At 37.5% G+C, this 22,093-nt stretch overlaps 1 protein-coding gene across 50 annotated transcripts in view; it reads left to right on the top strand.

The window, feature by feature from the left end:
* Window positions 1-22,093, top strand: part of MEF2C (myocyte enhancer factor 2C) — a 163,942-nt gene that overhangs the window by 118,718 nt on the left and 23,131 nt on the right. For 29 of the 50 annotated variants that reach the window (XM_063612235.1, XM_055232996.2, XM_055232995.2 and 26 more), the window contains 3 exons: window positions 3,700-3,843; window positions 12,090-12,276; window positions 15,028-15,075. In XM_063612235.1, coding sequence (XP_063468305.1) covers window positions 3,700-3,843; window positions 12,090-12,276; window positions 15,028-15,075 — 379 coding nt within the window. Of the gene's footprint in view, window positions 1-3,699; window positions 3,844-3,902; window positions 4,041-12,089; window positions 12,277-15,027; window positions 15,076-22,093 lie in introns of all 50 variants that reach the window. The other 21 variants (XM_055233009.2, XM_063612238.1, XM_063612255.1 and 18 more) reach the window with 1 other exon arrangement.

Genomic DNA, 22,093 nt, shown 5'->3' with positions numbered 1-22,093 from the left:
TGTTTAATAGTTTATATAATTCTTCAGGTACAAAGTGAGCCACTGAACTAATTGGTTTTTTTCATTCATAAACTGATGTGTTTTATTGACCAATGTGCATTCCAACTCTTGACTAAAATTGGACATCTAAGAAAATCAATATTTTAGCTATATTTTCATACTTGAAATTTTCCCTCAGCCTAATTTTTTTAAATTTCTACTTTTTTTTTTTTTTTTTTTTTGAGATGGAGTCTCACTCTGTTGCCCAGGCTGAGGTGCAGTGGTGTGATCTCAGCTCACTGCAACCTCTGGCTCCTGGGTTCAAGTGATTTTCCTGTGTCAGCCTCCCAAGTAGCTGCGATTACAGGCACGCGCCACCATGCCCGGCTAATTTTTTGTATTTTTGGTAGAGACAGGTTTCACCATGCTGGCCAGGCTTCACTCGAACTCCTGACTTCAAGATCTGCCTGCCTCGGTCTCCCAAAGTGCTGGGATTACAGGCGAGAGCCACCACACCCGGACAATTTCTACTTCATTTATTTCAGTGTCCAGTGTACTACTATAGTTACATATGAGTGAGAGAGATCTAGTCTGCACTCATCACTTCACATGGGTGGGAAAACGGGGGGGAAAGGCAGGCCCCACACTGTCTCCAGGCAGGAGGCAAATACTGGTTGACTGACCTTGGGCCATCATGCTTGGCCATATTGGTTTGAGACCTGGCATAGGTTTACCTAATCTCTTCATGGAAGAGTTGTGAGAGATAATGGGTTAATAGTTGTGGAGATCTTTCAACAAAGTGTAACTGATGTTTGAATTTTTATAAACCAAACACAATATCTACCCCCTGAAAGCTTTGTGAGAATATTTAGCACACATGTATGTGCCAGATGGATTGTAATGACAGTTGATAGGCCTCTCCTCACCCTTGCGTTCTGTTGTCAGAAATCTGCATATCAAAACAACTATAATTTTTACAATAAGATTTATTGGTTAAAAGATTTGGGTGCACACTGAAAAATCTACTGCCTGGATAAGACTATAAATTAACATTATGGAAGGCTTTAAATTAAAGGTTTATATAAGAAAATTATTGGCAGGGTGCCATGGCTCATGCCTGTAATCCCAGCATTTTGGGAAGCTGAGGCAGGAGCATCACTTGAGTCTAGGAGTTCAAGAGCAGCCTGGACAACATAATGAGACCCTGATTCTACAAAAATAATTTTTAACCAGGTGTGGTGGCTCACACCTGTAGTACCAACTGCCCAGGAGGCTGAGATGGAAGGGTTGCCTGGGCCTACAACGTGGAGGCTGCAGTAAGCTATGACCACGCCACACTGCATTCCAGGCAACAGAGCGAGACTCAGACTCAAAAAAAAAAAAAAAAAAAGAAAGAAAGAATATTTTTTACATGTCTTATAGATAACTTTTGAAAAATATCAAATAATATTTTCTTGATCTTACCTATTTTTCTCTACACAAATGAATTCTAATGAAAAATATGTGGAATATAATGCAAAACACTCAAAGTATTCTTAAAAGCTCAAAGATATGCAGAGATCAAAGCAGAAACACATCATAATATAACAGTTATCAGCCAGAAGAATGTTTTTGTGGTTGAGATAATAAGAAAAGAGTATGAAGCACAGGAAGTTAAGTTAGTAAATAAAATTATTATTCTAATGTATTGTGATGTGCTTTATAGTATTATTGTAGAAAGTCTCTAAAAGTACTTGTTATGAGTGAAAAATGATGCCTGTAGATCCACGATAAGGGGACAGGTGGCCCCACCAATTATAAATTCCCCAGGATTGTAAATGTATATTTTATCATACTGTGTCAAAATATTCATTTTAATATTCAAACATTTTACCACATAATAAACTGTAACCATATGTTTATTTGTTATATTATACCACTATAACATTAATAAATATTTACAGAGCCACTGTGTATCCCAGATATATTAGAAATGATAGCTTTCTTGATTTTTGATTTTAAGTGAAAATATTCAGTGCCTCAGAAACTAATTTTAAATAATGTTACATTTGTTGCACATTGATAAGAGCCAAGGAGTTTAGATTTTTAAGACCGACACCCCCCTTTTTAACTCATGTTGTTTTATTTATTTTCCCCAATTGCATGAATTAAAGATGGGGTGTTATCTCAGCTTTGAATTCCTTAGCTTGATGTCGCAGCTTTTGCTTTATTTGTATGTGAATTCTGTCTTTAATAAAGATGAGCTCTGCTGAACTTTCCATTAATGAGAGACACTTAGGTATGCATCTGTTTATAACGGATCTTGGTGGTACCAGGAAAATTCAGAAATGTTGCTAGTCTATTAATAATTAACATGACAAACTGTATGATTAATCAGAAGTTTTATGATCTCTAAAAACATAACATTATCTCTGTAAATCGAATTGCATACAATTAAGTTGACAACCATTAGTTAAAAAAAAAAAAAAAAAAAAAAAAACAGGCCAGGGTGTGGTGGCTCAGCCTGTAATCCCAGCACTTTGGGAGGCTGAGGCAGGCAGATCACATGAGGCAAGGAGTTTGAGACCAACCTGGCCAACATGGAGAAACCCGTTCCCTACTAAATATACAGAAATTAGCTAGGCATGGTGATGTACCCAGCCACTCAGGAGGCTGAGGCAGGAGAATCACTTGAACCCAGAAGGCAGAGGTTATAGTGAGCTGAGATCGCTCCACTGCACTCCAGCCTGGGGGACAGAGCAAGATCCTGTCTCAAATTTAAAAATCCAAGTAAAACACAGGACTCCTAACTTATACTTTTTGTGGTACAATGTTACATTAGTATTTATTCTTCTGTGACAGCTGAGACTAGACCAGACCCACATCCAGGAGACAGGAGGTTCAAGATGAGGCACTGACTTTTTGCTTTAATGTGTCAGTCTCAGGGTGATTCCTACTCAGCTGAAAAACTAGGAGGAACCCTTGCTAGTTTGGTAGTTATTGACTTGGTTACCTGTTTTCAGTGTTCTTCGTCGTCCTTACTCAGCTCAGCTGTTCTCACTTTTCTTTCCACCTGTGTTTAGGAAGGGACCTTCTCAGTATTATAAATTTTCATAAGATTTTCACATATATAGAACCCTAACAAACAAAAGTAGTTCTCCATGTAAGCACAGCGTCTGAGCATTCTTCACCGATGCTTGGTGGGGATATTAGCTGTGTTCTCTTACACCCTTTAGCTGTCAAGTACATCAGAAGTGGAGGCTATGGGGACAGGACACCACTAATGCCAACCATTAGTTTAAATTCACACTTGGATCTGTTTCCAACATTTCTGCTTTTGTTATCATCACAGGTTCGGAAATCATTGTGTAACGTCCTGATTTCTAATTTTTCTGTGGGAAGAGAGTGTTGCAATTTGCCACCTTAATTGTATTCTGCTGTAATTGTCTCTCACTAGATATTTGAAGCACGTATGAATTCTGTATCATGAAACCTGAGTCCTTATACCCTCTGTTCATTGACTGAATTTAGTTGCAAGAGGAATCTTTCACTTTTATTTTTTTAAACTGCTGATGAGCACTCGATTGAAATGACTCAGTTTTCATCTGTGGTTTCTTTTCCCTAATAGAATAAAGCATATGTAATAACCTGAAATACTGGACAGCTTGAACTTCTTTAATGCCCCTGAATGTCTCTTACAGCCTTTGTCTAGGTTTGAACTTTCCAAATTATGTATTTCAGACGTTGAGAAAGAAGGGCCTTAATGGCTGTGACAGCCCAGACCCCGATGCGGACGATTCCGTAGGTCACAGCCCTGAGTCTGAGGACAAGTACAGGAAAATTAACGAAGATATTGATCTAATGATCAGCAGGCAAAGATTGTGTGTAAGTACTCAGAACACCCTTCATTTTTTTTACTCTTGATATTTCTCTGAACCTGGCAGGCATTGAACAAGAAAGAAAACAAAGGCTGTGAAAGCCCCGATCCCGACTCCTCTTATGCACTCACCCCACGCACTGAAGAAAAATACAAAAAAATTAATGAAGAATTTGATAATATGATCAAGAGTCATAAAATTCCTGTAAGTACCGAAGGTAGATGGCTGGTCTGCTGATAACTGCTGCAGTAACATACCTTAACCCTCTCAGTGATGGCTTTCTCTAAGACTCTTCGGAAAGTCAAACAGATAAATAGCCATCTCATCCCACAGGCAGCTCATTTAGAAAGCAAACCCTAAAGGATGCTGAGATTATGTAGTCTAACAGAGTTGCCATAGAAAAGTTCATTCTGAGGTAGAACAGTTCACAGCAGAGAGAAAGATTTATGAGACACACCCTGAATTTACACAATCTTTTAAACACACAGTCCGTGCAAATCACAATACACGAGTAAAACACTGGAACCTCCTTCCAAGCAAGTTTGAGAATTGCTATAAAATACATAGATTATACATTGTTTGCTGAGAGCAGATACACAAGTGGGTCAGCAATTCTTTCATGTAAACTGACAATCATCACCTAAATAAAAGCTGATTTCTGAATAAAACTTCAGCCCCTCTCCCTATACATGAAATTTAACAACAGCACTGAAGGGTTAAAGCTAATGCTCGCTGCAGGGAACAGACTGCATGAAACCTAATGGTAAGATTTCAATATGTTTGTGTGCTGGGGTGATTTTAAAGCTCTATCAGAATATTATCCGCTTTGCCACCAACATTTTCCATGCTTTAACATTTGGCTAATTTTTGTTTTAACCAAATGAAAAAAATTCTAACAGTCAATCATATGCCTTGCCAGATATTTAAGAGAAATAACTGCATGTATTATTTTGTTGTCCACATATATAGGAGGAAAGTACATACTTTTTATTAGATTCTGTCATCAATCAAATAATGTTAATTTTGTGGCTTAAAGGGGTGAAACCCAAGGCTCACATGCCTTCTGAATAACTAATGTTAGTGTCTGAACCTTAATTGTATACAAGGTCCTCAGTAGGCAATCAGTTCCTTTTGAAAAAAGTTCATTTTTTGTAAGTTAGCGTAACAGCCTAAACCTGAGAATTGAGAGAGACTGAAGTGAAAATATGTTTTGGTGATTACAAATGCAGATATGTGGGGACAAAGCTCGAAGCCAAATTCACAACTGCACTCACAAGATAAATTAATACTTTACCATAGTAGTTGCACACTCAAACCTGAATTGAATTAAATTGAACACTTTAAAACTTATTTACAAAATGTGTGCCTATTAAAATTTCTATCCTCATAAATGCCTATCTGCTTCTTTTGTTGAATGAAATGTCCCCAGTAGAACTTTTGTTGAATCAGAATTATTAATACACTGTATCATGAAAGAAAGCTAAGTGCTGTAAATTCTTAAAGGTTTCATAAAACTGAGTATTATATGCACGCATTCATAGTGGGCACTTTATGAAATGGAGTATTTAGTATTACATGCAGCCATGCATACTTGTTATGTCCAGAATTATTAAATGATAAAATATCCATTGGTGTTTTATTTTGCCCAGAAGAAAAAAAGAAGCAGCTCATTTGTGCCAATTTTTATTATTTATTTATTTATTTATTTATTTATTTATTTATTTATTTTGAGACGGAGTTTCACTTGTGTTGCCCAGGCTGGAGTGCAATGGCGCGATCTCTGCTCACCACAACCTCTGCTTCCTGGGTTCAAGCAATTCTCCTGCCTCAGCCTCCCGAGTAGCTAGGATTACAAGCATGCGCCACCACGCCTGGCTAATTTTGTATTTTTAGTAGAGATGGGATTTCTCCATGTTGGTCAGGCTGGTCTCAAACTCCTGACCTTAGGTGATCCACCCGCCTGGGCCTCCCAAAGTGCTGAGATTACAGGCATGAGCCACTGCGCCATGCCATTTGTGCTAATTTTTAGTTCTTATGGTCTGAGTTTCTCTTGCTATATAATACGCTGGTGTGGAGCAGCTGTGCACTAAGGTTTCTTGGGTGTAGGATGTTAAGGCAGAGTACCTTAGGTGTGTCAGATAGTAAGAATCCCCTGCACAGTTGGAATAAAGACAGATATATGCAGTACTGCTGATCACTCAATGGAGGCGATCATATAGGTGGAGTTTTAACCCCTAAAGTTCTGGGGGAATGCACATTGGATCATTTTTCTCATACTTTAGGGAGAAAGACATGCAATACACACCTGGATTCCCTCACAGGATTTCAGCCTGTCATGTAAAGAGTTCAAAATCGAGATACGTGATTTCTTAAGGGGTGCAGTGGTGTGTAGTAGGGGCTGAAAAACCACATTAGAGTTTACGGGCAGAGCTGTGAGTAGGAGCCACCCAGCTCCGAGCTATGCCACAGAGTCTCCATCTCTTTAGTAAGTGCTTCAGTCTTCACGATGAAAAGCCCAGTTTTTGCACATCGCTCTGAGTTGCTGGAAGTCAATTTTGTTGAAAGTTTCCACAGCTGCTAAAACATTTACAGCAGGGCAAGGACACTCTGCCCTTTGTATGTGGAGAGTGTCTCCACCTCTTTAAAAACATTACAAGACTGTTTTTCTATTTCGAAGACCCAGTTTGAAGAGTTTCCCTTTTAAAACAGAAAATTTAATATTGCAGTCACCTGTTGGTATACTATAATTTATGCCCATATTCCTCAATTACATGAAATAATTCATGGGTGATTTGGAACTGTGTCGACCAGCATTTCCTCATGTTGGGTTTGCCATGGTTCATGCTGGGCTTCACAGCAAGAGAAAACACCTCCGTCTGAGGAACCAGCATAAGTTAGGAAAGGGGCTGAATGAATGAGAGGCGGGTGCAAGCTGATTGACAGTAAAAGGGAAGGGAGGAAGTAGAAAGAAACAGTATATATTTTCTTCAAAATAATGGGCTGTGAAGAGAGAGAAATAATGCTGTATGTAGGATCAAGGGAGGAGTTAAAATGAAAGCCCTTGAGATCATTTACATGCAGAGGAGAAGTGCTTAGAGGAGGGAAAAGATTGAACATACAGGTACAATGGAGATAAAATGGCAAAGCTTCTCAAGGAAGGGAAGGAGGATGGGACCTAAACCAGATGGCGTTACAGATGGAGCCAAGTGTAGCTAAGGTGATAGCTGGGTGGAATTACGCTGAGTAGGTGACCATATAATGACCTCCATTTTATTTTTATTTATTTTTTTTTATTTTTTGGGATGGGGTCTCACCCCGTGCCTCAGGATGGAGTGCAGTGGCGTGATCCTGGCTCCTCTCAACCTCCGCCTCCCAGGTTCAAGTGATTCTTCTGCCTTAGCCTCCCAAGTAGCTGGGGCTACAGGTGCCTGCCACCAGGTCTGGCTAGCTTTTGTATTTTTAGTAGAGATAGGGTTTCACCATGTTGGCCAAGCTGTTCTGGAACTCCTGACCTCAAGTGATCTGCCCGCCTTGGCCTCCCAAAGTGCTGGGATTACAGGTGTGAGCCTCCACGCCTGGCTATTTTGTTTTTTAATATATTTAGTTTAGCTTCTGTAGTTAATTAGGGAAGGGGGAGCTTAGGGAAGGGGGAAGCAGATGCTTGAAAAAGAACCGAGAAGTTAGACATCATGAGGAATAGGAGATGGAGAGGGAATGAACAAGTCCATGATAGACTAGTCAGGCAGCCTTGAGGGAATTTAGATAACCAGCATTGGTACTCACAAGTCATCAGAGTTGTATGATTTTTTTTTTCCTCTACTAGGGCCCAGCAGCTGGTAATGGTTAATCAAAATTTAAAGGTGTCATTAGTGGCAAAAAAAGGGTGGGGGGAAGATTCAGCTCAATCATTCACATTAAATGAAAAAGGGCCCATTAACTAAAAATATTTTACTTTAACTATTTGATTTGATTTTTTTATTGGACTTTTCCTTGTGGTAAGTTTGGGAAAATAGTGGGCTTTGGATAAGAGTTCAGATACTTTTCTGATTATGACTCACTACAGTAACCATGATCACTTTGCTCAGGGATAGAAACTAAAAGTTTTTTAGCTGTCATGTCTGTGTCCTTCAAAGCTGGGACCGGCTTCATGGGCCCTCGACTTGGCCCTGTTCTCATAGGGCTGCACTTGGTTAAATACTCTGCTGTCATTGTCTTGAAGTTCTTAACACTTTTTTAAAAAGGGCCCCCACATTTTCGTTTTGCATTGGGCCCTGAAAATTACATAGCCAGTTCTGCTGACAGCATTTTATTTAATCACCCCAAATTCTCTCTTTCTTCCTATCTTGAGTGTTTGTAAAAGTTGGAGCCTGGCCCTGAAGTCTTTGCAAGTTTGGTGTTTTTAACTACTTTTTGGCTTTCATTTTTTAGACAAAAAAAAAATTGTTTAAATGTAAATGCTTTCAAGTTTCCTAATTTTGAAAAGTCAAGGAGAAAAGGAATAATGCCAATTTCTTGGGAATATTTATATGTGATTATAGCATTTGCATTCCCTAAAACGTTTAGAGCAGCTTTGTCTCTTCATGCATACAACCATTTCATGCCTTAGATAAGGAAATCAAGGTCAAGGGAGATTAAATGACCTGCCTGGTTAAATGGCAACTTATTACATAACCTGGACTGTAACTGAGATTTCTGATAGAAAGGCTAGTGTTTATTCTGATTCTCTGAAATATCTTCTCAGTGTGCTCATTTCTAATTTGCTTTCAAAATTATTATAGATAGTTCCTTTAACTCAGAAACAGAAAATCTAATACCGTATGTTCTCACTTAGAAGTGGGAGCTAACCGATGGGTACACATGGACATAAAGATGGAAATAATAGACACTGGGGACTCCAAAAGAGGGGAAGGTAGCAGGGTGGGGTGAAGTTTGAAAAATTAGCTCTTAGGTACAATGTTCACTATTTGGGTAATGGGTACACTAGAAATCCAGTCCCCACCAGTATGCAATATATCCATGTAACAAACATGCACATGTATCTAAAATAAAATTAAATTTTAAAAAATTATTATAGGTAGTTCTTGATACAGATAAGGAAACAAAGCAAAAGATTAATATAATACAAATGATCTTGGTATATTCTATGAATTTTGAAATTTTCAACTATACTCTGATACCATAATTATATTTGACTGCTTAGCCAATCACAAAGTACTTTTATAATAATCATTAGCATCCAATTGTTTCCGATCCAGAATTCTAGAAACTGAAGAATTAATTCTTGGGGGTAATAGAGGAAGGAAGGAATAGAATGACTTTCACTGACCTGGTTGTTTGGATGGTCCTGAACTCATTACATAATTATTAATAATTCTCTTTATTTCGGATGTGCATATAATCACCCAAGGGTGAGGGAATATGGGCTTTGCTTTCTAATGAGACACAACCAACATTCTATAGCATATTCGGGGAAGATATAGTTTTAGAGCAGATCCTTAGATACCTAGTAACAGTTAAACATTTATAAGTAGTAACAGTGAATTCAAATTAAAACATTTGTAGCCCAGAGATGGCTTTAAATACCAACTCTAAGCAAATATGGAAAAGGAGAGTCTTTAAGATTTATTTTTTCCTAAAACCTCAGACACTCCAGTGTAGATACTCACCCACATTTCATGAGAACCCATTTGGTTTATTATTTACCTAGTCCAAAGATAATAAGCTTCTAATATCTAGCCCTTATTCACTTAACAGAACGATTTCTGACTACAGCATTTTATTTCTATCCAAAAACTTATACTGTGTTGCTTAGTGTTTTGGTGGCAAAAGCAACAGACTCAGTCACTAGTTAGATGACCTTGGGTTACTTACTTAATCTTACCAATTTGGAAAGGAAAGAATTATATCTATGGTCAAGGGATGTTTAAAGGTTTAAATCATATCATGTATGTCAACTATACAGCACAGTGCCTGCTCAATAAATAATATACAGTAAATAGAAGCTTTACTTTTGTGTTAGTAGAGTGTCTTCCTAAAAATTCTCCTTTGAAGAAAAATCTTAAGTTCCTATAATAAGAAGTAGAGTAGGCTCTGCATTGCCTCACAGCAAAAGGGCACTATTTAACCAACATCATAAATGATTTTATAACCAAGGGAAAAGAAGAGCAGGAGAAAGAGATCAGGATATGGGCAAGGGGCAGGACAAATTGCAGGTTTAAATAGGGTGGTCAGGCTGGGCCTCCAAGAGAAGGCCAGATTTTGAGCAGAGACTTGAAGGAGGTGATGCAGTTTGTCATGGAAATGAGGCAGGGAGGCAGAAGGTGTTAGGAGATGAGATAATGGAGGTTGGCAAAAGCCAGAACTTAATAGGGCCTGTGGACCCTTGGAAGAAAAAAACTCTCATCTTGAGTTTTTATTCTAAGATGAGAGCCCTCACAGGGTTTTGAGCAGAGCAGTGTTGGCATGACTTAAGCTTTTAAAGGGTCAATCTAATTTCTGATTTGAAAATACAAAGGATGGCAAGGACCAGAGCAGGTAAATCTGTTAGGACGTGACTGCAGTTATCTAGGCCAGAGATGGCACTACATGAGCCAGCATAATACTCACACCCTCCAGTCATTTTGATACCCAAAGATAGTCCAACAGATTTCCAAAATGCTCCCTAAGGAGACAGTCCCACTTCTGTAGAGTACCAGTGTTCTAGATCTAGAGAGTTACTATTATGGCCCAAGGTTGCAGCAGGAAACAGATGGCAAACTCTAAAGGGTAATTGAAGAGAGTTTGTTAAAAGGACTGTTTACAGATGGGTAGAGTTAAGGGAAACCTGAGAGAATAATGAAGTACATTAGGGCTTGCAACCTAGAAGCTGTTCCTATCTCTAGGCCTGAAAGAGTAAGTGGAGGGGAAAAGTACCAGATCACAGCAAGATCTATGTGTATAGGAGAGAGCAACTCAAAAAGAGACCGTGGTCTTCGCTAGAGAAACACAGCCTCAGCCAGCCTGTGGCCCAGCAAGGATGATGCCACTATAAAAAAATACGCTGACTTCGCTCCCCTCCTGCTCTCTGTGCTATTGCTGGTGCCTCCTCCACTGACCAGTGGGAAGCAAGAGGGCAGGAGAGCCTGGTTGATGCAGTCTGGAGGGTCTGCTCCTGGGCACACAGCAGAGTGAAGGGGCTAGAGAGTGGGTCTGGATGGAGCAAGTGGAGTATATACCTAGTAGAATCACTTTACTTTGTTTTCTTGGGTATGCTAGAGCAATCCTTATTTGGCCTTTTAATGAAGAAATACAATATTTTATTCATCCTATTCCATATATATGTCCATTTTATATTAAGAATGCCATAGGCTTTGATACCATATGAGTTCTCTGGCATTATATTCAAAGAGTATTTTTACTTGTAATGCTTAAAAAAAGTAGCTACAATTATGTTCCTATGTTCATCTAGTTAGTACAGCAGAAACATAAACATGATTTTGCTTAAATTGACAAAATAATTACTCAAAAATCAATCATTGAAACCTGGATTAATCTAATTAGACATCCACACAGCTTCAGTTCACTAAATATTTGCCAACTTTCACAATTGAGATACAGGTCTTGCCATTTGTCAGTGGCGGTACATACCAAAATATGAAGCATAGTGTTTTCTGAATTATCACTTTAAAATGTGAATTATTGAATGATACATGCTCTGTTGAATCCTATATGTTAAAATGCCTAGTATCTTTAGAGTTACTTTTAAAACACAGACTTTAAAAAATGATAATTAAGGTATATGTGCTATGCACATGCTTGGAGATGATTTTCTATCATTAAACTTCTACATAAATATGCTTCAATAAGCAATTAAATCAAAGGCTTCGGTTTGCATTTTAATCCTTTTTCTCTGTGAAGTCATCACAATCAGGCACCTTTGATCCTGCAGTCATTTCTGGCACCAGATTCAGATACCACAAATGAACAATTACTACTTAATAGAATGGAATCCAAAGACAATGGGGTCTAATGAAACGGGGCTTTGTTTTAAACAAAAGTGAAACGTTTTTTAATGGTTGGAAAGAAGGAGTTCTAAGCACATTTAAGAAATCAATTTATGATCTGAATGTCTTGAGAGCTCTTCTTAATGGTCTTCTAGACACAAAGTAGTTTGGAGTGTAGAATTTTTCTTGGAAAAATAAGGGCTGTCTGTCTTGAAGAGCTTCTGTTATTAATTCTTTTCTTTTACCTATGTTTTGTTTTCTGTTCCTGCAGGCTGTTCCACCTCCCAACTTCGAGATGCCAGTCTCCATCCCAGTGTCCAGCCACAACAGTTTGGTGTACAGCAACCCTGTCAGCTCACTGGGAAACCCCAACCTTTTGCCACTGGCTCACCCTTCTCTGCAGAGGAATAGTATGTCTCCTGGTGTAACACATCGACCTCCAAGTGCAGGTAACACAGGTATGTCCTCATAAGGATGTAATGCTAACAAATAGTTGGAAGGAACCATTTTCGGCAAAGCCAACACTGCTTAATCTACGAGATGTTTTCTGGTTTTCCACTTACTCCCCTTCATGGCTTAGCATCCACCCCGGAGCTAGGTCTCCTGCATGATAGAGCCTAAACTCTTTAGTATGTTTTTCGAAATCTTTCATAATCTGCCATTTATCTTTTTCATTCTGTCACTTATCTCCTCCTGTGGCTATATTTTAACCACATACTCTCAAACAGGATGTCAGATATCCTTTCTCCACACTTGTACTTCTGCTCGTCCTCCCTGCCTAAAATGCCATTTTCCCTCTTCCTCCTGGCCAAGCTACCACTTCTGTGAAACCTTCCCCTGTGTTCTGTGATAGTATTTATCCCATTTAGTTATTTATTATTTGGGTCAATTTTTGTTTATTTATACAGTAACTTATCCCACAAAGGACTTAGGCAGAAAGGAAATATGATAAGATAGCATCATTTGTAAGACATGTGAAATAAAAACAAAGCTGAGTCAGAAATGAAGTTAATTAAACACATGTACACCTGCCACGAATTTGTCTCTGCACTTTTACTTGGTGTTGTTCAATTCACAGTGTCCAATAGAAAAATAAATTATTGCTCAGAAAAAGTTCATCCATTCTTAGTACTTAGAACAATCAAAATACATTATGATGAATTGTATTTAATACATGTCTATTTTGATACTGGATTTAAAGAACATTTAAGGGAAGAATGTTCTCTTGATTTGCTAAACTAACAGTAGGAACCAAGTCAATGAGTATTGAATATAACAAAATTATTCCTTTATATTTCCAGAAGCAGCATCAAAAATAATTGTATTTCTAAGTCACATACAGCAAACCATTATATATTTGCATTTCATATTTTTAAAAGTACTCCATAGGAAATTTTTAATATATCTCACATACACATAGCTGTATGAAAGTAGTTTATTCATGGAAGAATTTTCCTGTAGGATGCTTATATATCTGCCTTACAATTAGAACCAAACATGTATTACTATTTTTGTTACAGAAGCTTTATATAGAAAATACAATTAAATTCATCCAAATAAAAAATTTTAATAAATCTTGAGTCTGGGAAATGTATACAAAGGACTTCATTGAGCCATTCTCTTGACTTTTGAATATATTTGAAAGTTTTCGTATGAATTTTTAGTAACCACATGTATTCCTTTCAGATCATAGTCGAATGCAGTTCACTTTCCTATTTGATAAACTCATCTCATTTTTTTGAATTTGATACTGTATTTCCAAAATATTATCTGATTGGAAATAATAAACATTTGCTTAAACTGTAATGAAGGCCAGATGCGGTGGGTCACGCCTGTAATCTCAACACTTTAGTATGCTGAGGTGGGAGGATTGCTTGAGCCCAGGAATTCAAGACCAGCCTGGGCAACATAGAGAGACCTCATCTCTACAAACAATTTTTTTTTAAATTAACTAGGTCCAGTGGCTTGTGTATGTGGTCCCGGCTACTCGAGAAGCTGGGGTGGGAGGACCACTTGAGCCTGGGAGATTGAGGCTGCAGTGAGCCATATTCCTGCCACTATACTCCAGCCTGGGCAACAGAGCAAGCTCTGTCTCAAAAAAAAAAAAAAAATGTGTATATATATATGTATATATACAGACAAACATTTTCTTTCAATTCCAAAACCTGAACCAACTAATAATTATAGAGTATCACTTAGAGGCAATTAGAAAATCTAGATGATATTCTCACTGTTATTCATTTGGCTGAATCTTGTTTTTTTTCCAAACTAAAAGTAATTTTTTTTTTTTTTTTTTTTGAGACGGAGTCTCTCTGTGTCGTCCAGGTGGAGTGCAGTGGCACCATCTCGGCTCACTGCAAGCTCTACCTCCCGGGTTCAGGCCATTCTCCTGCCTCAGCCTCCTGAGTAGCTGGGACCACAGGCACCCGCCACCATGCCTGGCAAATTTTTTGTATTTTTAGTAGAGACAGGGTTTCACTGTGTTAGCCAGGATGGTCTCTATCTCCTGACCTCGTGATCCACCCGCCTCGGCCTCCCAAAGTGCTGGGATTACAGGCATGAGCCACCGTGCCAGGCCCAAAACTAAAAGTAATTTTTATGTTCAATATCTTACTGAAACATCTTGACTCTCATAAATAAACATTGCCAAATTTTAACATACTTTCTAAAGTTAGCAGTGAATAAGCATATGTTTCTTAATTTGTGGTCAGTGAAAAATTTGTTTTATTGTGTCTGTCAATAAGATTTGAGTAGTAAATGTGGGTAGATTCATGACACGATCAAATTTCTGGACAATTAACATTGCACAAAATTAATGGCATAAAGCATATTTACAAAGAACTAAACATCAAATGTGAGGTCATCTGAGCATATAGTAGACCTTACTCTTCCTTTCACTTTCTATAAAACATCTGCTTAGGGAAAACCTAGACTTAGAAATAATAAAAATGCAGAGACCAAAGACTGGATTTTTTTAAATGTAACTTTCTTAGAAAAAAGATTCTGCAAAATGTCAGTGATTGAATGTATTTTTAACGTTTGAGCACAGCATGGCACAATAAAACAAATGTCAGCCATCTGACTTGGGTTGTACTTTACAAGTTTATGACTATTGCAAGAGGACAAAATACTGAGGTTGCTGAAGGTAAAGTGTTTTGTTCTGTGGGCCTTTAGCCTTTCTCGTTTTGATCTTCCTCTTTAATCCATAGGTGGTCTGATGGGTGGAGACCTCACATCTGGTGCAGGCACCAGTGCAGGTAAGCACAGACTCCGTACTGCAGTATGTATCATTGTTCTGAGTTCTTCTACTAGGTGATTTGCAGGACAAAGTCTTTTGAACAAATAAAGTTAGGAGATCTGTGAGAGGCATAGAAAAATGACACCAAGAATTTTTAAAGCACTTTTCTGAAGCAGGAGTGGTTAAATAGTAACTTAGAAGAAAACTATTTATTAACTAGAACCTTCCTTAATAAAACTTCAACTGGTCAGCAGAGAATGAAGGGCTCCGATCCAATCAACTTAATCCTGGATACCATCCTTGGACACAAGAGTTCCTTTAGCAAACCATACTTTTTGTGTTCTCTGTTAATCATTTCACATTAAATGTGAATCATTTTCCACCCAAAGAAATATTGAACTTCTGTGCATTTCTAAAGGAGAGTACATAAAGAAAAGGAGGGGTTAAGATTTTAATCATTCAACAATACTGTTAATAAAATAAAATCACATTGGCATTAAAATGAGCTCTTAGAGAATATGAATATAATGCGTCCCAAAAAGACCCTAAAATATATTTCAGCTAAGAACTTCTTATACTGTGACCAATAATTGTCTCAGTCACATTTCTCCAGGTTTCCGTGTTAATTCATAATATTGAGATTATTGAGATATCGATGTCATTTTCAATGCAGAGGCAAGATAGCACAATACTTTCAAATGCCAACTGCAGTTCACTATTGGCATAACAAGTAACCATGGTAATTTCTGCAGCTGGAACATGCTATACATTTAAAATAGTAGGAGACAGGCATGAATGACACAAGGTTATGTTTGAAATGTCAAAAAAATCAAGTTTATTGAAATAGCCGTGGATAGCCTAATTAAAATATTTTGCCAGGGTCAAGTAGAATAGCCTGCTAATTATAAGAAAGAAGATAAAGAAAATTGGTTTACAAATACATTTTTATAAATATATCTATTTGAGGGTAGAGTTTCTCTGTTCTGATGCTGGCTCTTCACCAATTCACTGAATAATGAAGAAAAAGTATTAGACCTACACAGTGATTAGCAAACAAGATGAATAACATTAGCTTCCTATTTTATATATCTTTTGAAAATTAGGTCGAGTCAAATTAGTGCGTAAACTCACGTAGTATTTTGCTGGACATGGAAATGAAATTTTTTCCCTCAAAAAATACTTTGTGGTTTGTAGCCTCAAAATGAGAGAACCAGATCAAATCCAGACCAATGTTTCTTGGATCCAAGTCTCTGCCAAACACTATGATTAGAAAGAATGGCGAGGACTGAGAATTGGGTGGTCACAAAGACCAAGATATAATATAAGAAAAATGGTTTAGATGTTATGATATTTTACCCAATATCTCACTGCACCGGTTTGCTTGCTATTATGGAAACAGCTAGTAGTGGTTCTGAAAGTCATTAAAAGTAGTAAAAAAATATGTGGAGGAAAACATGGCCTACTCAGCTTTGATGGAAGTGGCTTGTTACTGCTTAATAGCTAGAATGCTTTGGAATCCTATATTGAAAATAAAAAGTGTTTGGTTGTTCAATTATTCTGTCACTGTCAATTCCCAGACAGTTGGCTAAGTTTAATGATCGTCTAGGGATAGAGAAGACTGTCAATCCTGTAGGCATAGAAGTTTGACACATATGGGATATAGTATCATCGAACTAACAAAATCTTATGCACTTAGCAAATTCATCCTCTTACCTCAGGACCTCTACCATAGGCATGAGAATCTTCTAATTCAGAAACAGAAGAAAACAAAAAGAAAGACACTGAATTACTCCACCCTGGTGATAATAAATATTATATCTTGATTGCATCTTATAGCTACGAGCATGTAGTTTTCACAGTTTCTAAATAGCTATGAAAGTGTTACCCATATTTTAAAAATAGAGGAAGAGGCCCTTTCTAACTCTGGTCCGAAGGAACACCTGTTGCAGAAGACACTTAGTCTCAAGCTTAGCTGTCATGTCCTGCTCATAAACTCAGCCATCTTCCCCTTCTTTCTCATGCCAACCAGTATCATATGTCAGGCTGAATATATCTGTGCTGATGTCAGAGAATCACATAACACCAGAGGACAAGGCCAGCCAGAATGTTGCTACATTTTCAGAGAAGAAAACCAAAGCAAAAAGGCCAAAATATAACTTCCAAATTTTGCATATTGTCATTGAAATTCAAGGTTTCAGATAAAGTTTGAAACTCTTGAGGCCAAGTGGCGAGACTGCAATTACATTACTTTTTAGCAGCTGCAGTTTTTTTCAAAATCAAGTCATCTCGCTTTGTAAAAAAAAAAAAAAAAAAAAAAAAAAAAAAAAAAAAAAAAAAAAAAGTGAGGGGGAGGGAGAGTCTCATGAGGCAAAGAAGTAAATTGAACATTTATTATGTGCCCGTAAATACTAAAAGACCAAAAAGGTAAGCATGCTTTTTTTTCAGCTCAGTTTTATCATAAAGTGTAGCATCTTTCCCATCCAGTGCCTGAGCCATCCTTTTCTCATCATACCATCATCCAGTAAGTTTCTAAAACATCCTAATTCATCTCCCTGCTTTATATTGCATCCTGCTCCAGTCTCCCCAGGACTGCTTGTTCTTTCTTAAAACCTTAAGCTAACTGTAGGTCATCATCCACATGCCAAAAATCCAGCCGTGGCTTCTCTTTCAAAATTAACCATGAACATCTTATCCCTGGGCCCATTCCTACTCCCCAGCCTTAACCTTCTTCCCTTCTGCCACTGCCGTCAAGAACCTGGCCCTCCAACTCTACTAACAGTAGACATTTAAACTGCTCTTACTGTGTACTCTACCAAAAGTATCATTCTCATAATAGTCGTTTAAAGTAAGTGTTCACATTATGCCCTTTCTACAGATTGGGAAACTGAGGCACACGGAAATTAAGTAATTGCCCAAGGAGGAGCCCAGGCAGTCAGGTTCCATACTGTGTGTTTATATGTGTGTGTTTTGAGACAGTGTCTTGCTCTGTCACCCAGGTTGGAGTGCAGTGGCGCGATCTAGGCTCACTGCAGCCTCAACCTCCTGGTCTCAAGCAGTCCACCTCCCTCAGCCTACTGAGTAGCTGGGACCACAGGTGTGCACCACCATGCCTGGCTAATTTTTTAATTTTTTTTCCTTATAGAGATGGGGTCTTGCCATGGTTTTCAGGCTGGTCTTGAACTCCTGGATTCAAGCAATCCTCTCTCCTTGGCTTCCCAAAGTGCTAGGATTACAGGCATGAGCCTCTGCACCCAGCCTCAGAGTGTGTGCTCTTAATTGCTACACTGTGCCGCTACTTGGCAATGTCAGGGCTGCTTGCTCTTACCTATGCAATCCTAGCACGCCTTTCCTTCTTCTGCTTCGTGCTACTGAGCACTCTTTGTCATCCCAGAGAATTCAGTTCAGCCATTTGAGAAAAGCCTTTCCTGACTCTAACAGAGAAGTTATGCACCTCTTTCCCGTACTTACATAGTAGCCTGTACCAACATTACATTTCTCATTGCATTATGATTGCAATATCTGGGCACATCTCTCTAGGACGCTCAGCTCTGTGGAGGCAAACTGCTTCTTATTCAGTTTGTATTCCCAGTTTAACACATAAGCGTTAGCACACAGCAGATACTCGGTAAATGTTTGTTAGCTGAGTAAGGGAAAAATGGATCTTCTAGCCATGAAGTTTTAATAGTGTTGATGTAAACCAGAAGGAACATTTCAAAGAAATTATGTAATTTTCAATAAAAAAGATATACCCTTGATCTATAACTCACAAAAATAATGTATTCTTCTGAAACAGTATACAACGAATGTTTAATTAACTATTTGATTAAATGGCTGAGTACCCTGGGCCAATAAAGCAGTTTCATTAACTCCTCTAATATTCTTAATGGAAAACCTAAAGAGCTGACATATAGTAGTAAATGAAATGTAGGTTGGTATCTAAGATCATCACAAATCACCTCTTAATACAACCTCTTATCATCACTTAACTTGAAATACTTTCAAAGATGAAGGCAAAAGGTAATAAAGAAGTAGCAGGATGGAGTTGTACTCTTGGTATAAGAGAAATATACAGCAAGTCATTATAATACATTAGTTAGTAACAGTGACTTTTCTAAGGTTTCAGTTGATGGTTATTCATCCACTACTTAATTCTTTCCTCTCAACAACCTAAATGAAAAGTCACTGCTTTTAAAATAACATTTTGTCATAACTCTGTACATTAAAACTTTTTTTTTTTTTGAGACGGAGTCTTGTTCTGTCACCCAGGCTAGAGTGCAGTGGCGTGATCTCAGCTCACTGCAACCTCCGCCTCCCAGGTTCAAGCAATTCTCCTGCCTCAGCCTCCCGAGTAGCTGGGACTACAGACGCACGCTGCCATGCCCAGCTAATATTTTGTATTTTAGTAGAGATGGGGTTTCACCCGATGTCCAGGCAGGTCACAAACTCCTGAGCTCAGGCAATCCGCCCACCTCGGCCTCCCAAAGTGCTGGGATTACAGGCATGAGCCACCATGCCCGACCACATTAGAGCTTTTAACGTGCTAATCTGAGTGGTTATTGATGATGGTACGATCAAGTTGTTTTGTAGTCATTAGATTTAATGGAAATAACCATTAGCACAGAAATGCCTTGTGTTGGATTATTCACTATCCTGTTAGTATCCTTTGTTTTCACTTTGATAATATGATTGCCTTTTATTGAGTAGAAAGGACCAGTATGCTCAAGGAGTTATTGATTCATAGTTGAGATCAAAAAAAGAAAGAGAAAAAAGAAACGAAAAACCTTTAGGAATTCCTTTGAACATTTAAGATAATTTTACAATCTACATAGCTATTTGACAATAAGGCAAAGGAGATTTATGTATATTGGTTAATAATTTCAATTGGCATTTATTGTAAATTAGATATAATTTTATATAAAAAGAAACTAACAGCCGTTTTCTTATTTTGATTGTTAATTGTTTACTATTTTATGCATTTGGTTATCAAGCACTGTCACTTCTAGAATGCTTAATTTATATCAGCTAAATACGTGGAGAGTTGATGGTGGCAATGTACTGCCGTGGATAAATATTGAGCAGTGAATAGGAGATCTGGTTTCCAGACTCTGGAAAGACTCCATTTAGCAAGACCTTAGGTCATGACTTAACACCTTTGAACTTAGTACTTACTCAGATTGGAGATAAGAAACAAATATTTTTACAATCCATTTACACGCAATGTTTTATGATAATATAATCATAAAATTTTGCTTATATTTTTGTAATTCATCTAGCATTGAAAAAGAAAAAAACTTAGCATATTACAAAATAGAACTAAGTGGAAAGAGGAAAGGTCAGACAATGCTTAATTTTTCTGTACCAGTACCATTGTTTTGCAAGTATTTGTTTTCAAGAATACTTATCAAAAATTTCTTGGCTGACTTTCTTATTGGCCAGAAAGACACCTCTGCAATTCTTACTTAATGACTTAAAATATCCGTGAAGTGGTTAAAAACTTAGTTTAAAAGATTGGCTTTAACAAGTTTGCATTTTTTTTTGCCCAGGAAACCATAACTTAAGATTGCAATATTCAAGAAAGGGAGAAAGATACTTAATTACCCTCAAATAGGAAAACTAATTGTTAGTATAAAGATGCAATTTTTACATTATTTTTAAAATATTATTAAGCGGCAAATGAAAAAATCTAGGTTAATAGTTGGGTTCTGTTTTGAAAGTATTGTTCCATTAGTTTGAATTGTTCTGAATTAAAAATTCTGAATTCATCTGCAGTTTTACCTTGGGAGTTCACCCAAAACATAAGTAAATAACTAACAGCATTGCTTTATTATTACTATCTATGGAATTAAGTAACAATGATATTTTTAACCCAAACCAAGTTTATCAAGATGAAAGGAAAAAAAAACCTAGTCCTCAAATTAGATAGCTACAGCATGTGGTATGCAGCTACTGCCAAGAAAATCAGTGTTCACTTTCCATATACAAAACCTGGCAAATTATAGATAAACCAGTACCTTGATACCATTCTCTAGGGGCTCCTGTTGAAGTGAGAAAGGCAGGTCAAAGACAAGACAAATGAAAAATGTTACAGGTTAAGTCAGGATGTTGTAAAATATGCCTTCGACCCCTTTGGTTTGACTTCATTCTTAAGGAGTTTGATTTCCAGAGGAAAAAAAGAAAATTTTAGGCTACAACTTACTAGAGAGTGTTTTAGCAGATTTTAGAGCCCTTTGTTTATCCTGATTTCTGACTTCACAAATTGTATCCTTTTTATCCTCTATCCTATATATACAGTAAAGTACTGTGAAGATTGGTTTCTTCACTCATATCCCATTGATTTAACCTAATAGTGTGAAGGATAATAAAACCTTGGTTGTTTTTAATATTAAATTCAAGCAGTTAATATTTCCCCCTGAAATATTGGTTTTATTCAGAATTTGTCTTTTTTTCTCAAAGCACTCTTTATACACCCATTAGGTTCTTTTTCCCTATCTTTGGCATCACGATAAGATTTTATTTGGAGATAACACAGAAAGGAAAGCTTTTTTCATAATCATCAGTGATGTGACATTGTGCATCAGTAGACAGCAGATGCTGAAGGGGGGATTTGGTTAAAAACCCCCTCTTTTGGAAATCAGTTTTTTACTTACCAGGGACTTTCTCACTCGGTGCTTCAAGGCTGTCGGCCAAGAGTATAATCTGCTGTTTTTAGACAAACCTTTGCCAATCACTTAAATTTTGCAGTTACACTTATATAGTATGTTTCAGTTGAATTTCAATCCAAAGAGTATTTAGTCATGATACAGTATCATATTTGAAAGATCATTAGCTATGTTAAACTTAAGTATTGTACCAAGAACCTTGGATGACAGTTTAAATTTATAACCAACTGATACGTCCAAAAGGTGCTAAGTATTCACTGTGTTTATTTATTATTGCTCCATTTCAATTGCTTTAACTGAACTCAATATTTAAGTTTATCTATTTTACTAGACATTATGCCTTCTTTTTACAATTTCTTGACCTTAGAGTCCACCCAC

Source organism: Symphalangus syndactylus, chromosome 11, assembly GCF_028878055.3.
Source record: "Symphalangus syndactylus isolate Jambi chromosome 11, NHGRI_mSymSyn1-v2.1_pri, whole genome shotgun sequence".
NCBI lineage: Eukaryota > Metazoa > Chordata > Mammalia > Primates > Hylobatidae > Symphalangus > Symphalangus syndactylus.
This window is presented reverse-complemented; position numbering and strand designations above follow the sequence as displayed.